Source organism: Anneissia japonica, unplaced genomic scaffold (assembly GCF_011630105.1).
Source record: "Anneissia japonica isolate Jap-2015-1 unplaced genomic scaffold, ASM1163010v1 scaffold287833_len2544123_cov190, whole genome shotgun sequence".
Taxonomy (NCBI): domain Eukaryota; kingdom Metazoa; phylum Echinodermata; class Crinoidea; order Comatulida; family Comatulidae; genus Anneissia; species Anneissia japonica.
The window spans coordinates 1351907-1355943 of NW_022757233.1; the positions used below are offsets into that span (position 1 = coordinate 1351907).

At 32.7% G+C, this 4037-nt stretch overlaps 1 protein-coding gene across 1 annotated transcript in view; it reads left to right on the forward strand.

Annotated features, from left to right (window-relative positions):
- LOC117124610 (lactoperoxidase-like) overlaps window positions 1-4037 on the forward strand; it is a 16216-nt gene that overhangs the window by 4351 nt on the left and 7828 nt on the right. Inside the window, exons 7-9 of the mRNA XM_033270906.1 lie at window positions 946-962; window positions 2442-2578; window positions 3350-3485. Coding sequence (XP_033126797.1) covers window positions 946-962; window positions 2442-2578; window positions 3350-3485 — 290 coding nt within the window. The remainder of the gene's footprint in view (window positions 1-945; window positions 963-2441; window positions 2579-3349; window positions 3486-4037) is intronic.

A 4037-nucleotide genomic window follows, 5' to 3' on the forward strand; every position in this document is an offset into this window, starting at 1 on the left:
ATCATCATCATTTTCATCGTCATTGCTATTATTATTATATTATCTACACACGTTGAATAAGAAATGCACTGTATATAGCCTACGTTATAATTGTTTATTATTAATATTCATTATTATTATTATTATTATTATTATTATTATTATTATTATTATCATCATTATCCTCACCGTCATCATAAAATATCAAATGAACACATTTATGTCATTTTTAGTGCTTACAAGAACAATAGAGTAAAGTGTAGTGAGCTGCCAAACTTGGATTTGCGCCTGTGGAAAGAAGCGCCATCAAACTAGCAGGGGTATCAAGAACATCAACATCACTGCATACAAGCAAGTGCATAAAAAAAGAAATCACAGATTTCCTGTCCAGGACAATACAATCGTAAAAGTTAATTAATTTGTCGCCATTTATATTTATATAGTAGGAATATTATTAATATTATTAGTTTAATAATCTTAATAAAGAAATTATAGTCATTGAAATACGAAGATTCATTGTTAACTTACCAATTATAATATTATTATTATTATTATTATTATTATTATTATTATTATTATTAAAGGTGTATTGTCCATTAAAATGACCAAAAAAATCATAATTTTGTTTATTTTTAAATTAACTTCCTCTTTTTGCAGTAACATACAAACTATTAACTTGGTCATAGAAATTATTTAATTTAAAAAATGTGTACCCTGATTTTTAAACTGGATAATTATAATAAAAATAATAAAACACATTCAGTGCCTAGAAGTGTTTCTATTATTTTTCGCTGTAAAATTATGGGTAAACATTTTTTGAATACACTAATTTCTATATTCAAGCTGATTTTCATGTTACTTTAAAACCGGCAAGTTAATTTCAAAAATGATTTTTACAATTGATTTGGTATTTTTCATGGAACAATAAGTACATCTTTAATATGTTATTCGTCTTATTCCTTTTAGTTGATGATACGAGGATAGTGATGATGATGATGACGATAATTATTTTATGATTGTGATGATAATGATACTAATAATGACGATTTTATCAACATAGGCCTACTAGGTATATATATTGACGATATTGACAATGAGTATAATGATGATGGTGATGATGGACGATGGTGATAATGACTATGATAATCGTAATTATTACTTTTAAGCGTTTTTTAAAACGCTTAAAAAGCATTCAATACAGTACGGTATTTTATCTTTTGAAAGAATAAAAATAGTTTTCAAGTAAACCGTTATAATTACGGCCAGTGCTAAAAAAATGGTTTGTGAAATTTATAATATACCGTTTGTTCTAAAACATTATTATACAAGTTATAACAATAATATTACAATGACAAATATGTACCGATACAGTACAAAATTACATACAAGCAATTTAATGATCTATGCGGAGAATAGAATTGGTATTACTGTACTGTATCTGTTAATTAGTGAAGATTTTTTTTTCCATTGCAATCAATTGGAATATAATACCCTGCTGAAATATACAAAGTAAGCAATCTAAATATTGAATTTATCCCCAACAAAGACTATATACAGTATATTTTTAAAAGTAGGCGGTCATCCATATTGACATTCTATGCTAATTAGCGCAAATATCTGAAGAACGTACTTCGTCAGTGGGCGACATCACCGCTCGGGTGCACCATACGGAGCCAATGTTTTCCTTGAGTACCGGGGAGACAAAATATAAAAGAGAGGTGTTATTTCAGAAAGTAGACAGTCCGCGTTTCAGCCTGTTAAGAAGCAAATAGTAGTCGCTCCGTTTCATCAATTCACTTTCTATGCCTGGTTATAAAATGCGACGCCTGTTTATGTATTGTGTTTTCTACAGGTGAGTTTAGTTGTTGTTCTCTGTATAGTACAGTAAGGCCTAGCAGGTTTATTTTAAAGCCTAAACATGGAATTGTTTGACTTCTGAATACGCAAATAATTTGGGTCTAGTAAGATAACCAAGAGGTAATGAATGGATTCCATTCAGAAAACATGTATTTACAGTAGAATCGTTTGAAGGATTAATGGCTTATTATTTAGAAACATTTGCCCAAAAACGCTTTTGTCTAATTTCGATCTGTTTAGGCCAACCTTTGGTTTTATTTATGTCCTACCCATTTTCTTGCAATGCATAGGCCAATCTTTGTGATCATAAAACATCTAAGATGTTGAGCTACTTTGATAGTTTAAATTACTCCTTCTTAGTTCGACGTCCTGTTACACACGCAGAAGTAGGATTTTTATATCATTTGCGAATTGATTATAAAATAAAGCATGCAGTGATTCCATGGATAGGAAAAGACTTTGGATATGTTACAGGGGGTCCGCGAATACAAAAAGGTTGGGAACCACTGTATTAAATAATAAACGCTCTGGTCCGACCGAAATGTGCTTAACGTAACAAAACAGACAAGGGAAATCAATCAGAGATTTTTTGGTCATTCTCTTAGTGTCATATTTTTGGGGATGACAGTAAATGGAGAGGAGGAAGCAGTTGAAGATGAAAAATGGACTAAGTTAAAGAGAGCTTTGGTTGAGGAAACAGAGGATGCTTTGGCGAATTCCCATTCATGGCTTTACTCTGGAGGTAAGAATTAAGTTGGATTGGATTGAATTTATTCTATGTGAACACCAAAAATAATGCTACTATGTTTTATATTATATGTGAATATTGTTAAATGTAGCTGCGTCGACACTAATTTATGAACCGTTGATTATCATAAAATATAAACCATGGTTCACCAATAAATTTGACATGACATAGTTTGGAACAAATTACGAAGAAATGCGATTCAAGTATTCCAAACTTTATTTGGTCATTATCAGAGATTGTATTCCCTCTTATGTAAATATGAAGTATCATTAACAATTGCCGTCATGTTAAGCCGAGTACTCGGCGTTTACGACCGTCGACCGACGAATCCAACTCTACTATCTGTGGGTGTTACACGACACGACGCCTTCTATTTATTCAGTGGCAGTGGGAACCGCCGATCATCATTAAAAACGTCGTGACGTTGCGTTCTCCATAAAATCGCGTCGGCCGACGACGCGACGATCGGGCGCTGTGTGTACCCAGATTTATACCTACAAGTATTACGTCGTTTATGTACATTTATTCATTTATAATTTATCAAGTAACATAGAGATCAAATATATTTCATTTCACTGATTTTTTTCAATCTTGTATTTTACCGGTGCCGAACGCAACATAGGCCCACGTGCAATAAGAATTGCTTTGTGTATCCGTGTATTGACGAGTAAAACAGTCGTTCGAATGTTCAATCGATGTACATACATTCATGATATCATTTATGCAATGATTTATATTATATGTTAACATCTGTATCTGTTTCAGATGAGCGGTCTCACAAGAGAACCGAACGCTCGCCGCAGTCACTGAAGCAGTTATTTAGCCACACTTCATCTGGTGGAGCTGGTGCTCTAGCAAAGATAGCTAAATTAACAGAGAAACATGCAGAAATCGCTAGAAGGTAAAAACAGTATTTATAAAAAATCTACACATTCAAATACACATAATGTTGGTTTTTTATATACCTTGACTTACCAAGAATAAAATGTATAAGATGGCTATTAGTTTGAATATGCATGTTTATTGTGTTTATTGCATCGACAAAATGGCACAAAATCGTTTTTGCTTTGAAGAATACTTGTGTAATCTTAAATGGCTAGGCCTACTTGTATGGATAAAGCCTGGTCTCCATACAATTGCTACAGTTTTTTCAGTGCAATCGTTGCACTGCGTAGCAGTCCCCGACGTAATCGGGAAGGCTCCCAGATTCGACCGACCAATCAGCATCACCGAAAGCTGTCGGCGATAGCGTGTAATGATAGTTTAGAAACCAAGCTTAACACAATACAGCATGGGAAATCGTGCTTGGAATGTAAAAAATTGTTCCAAGCCGATTGTCTTTGTAAATCAAGCATTGTATTGTACAGTAATACCGTAAAACCTCGAATGGAAACCCTGGGCTGCTTCTGCTTCTAAATTTTTTTTTTTTTTTTTTTTTTTTTTTTTTTTTTTT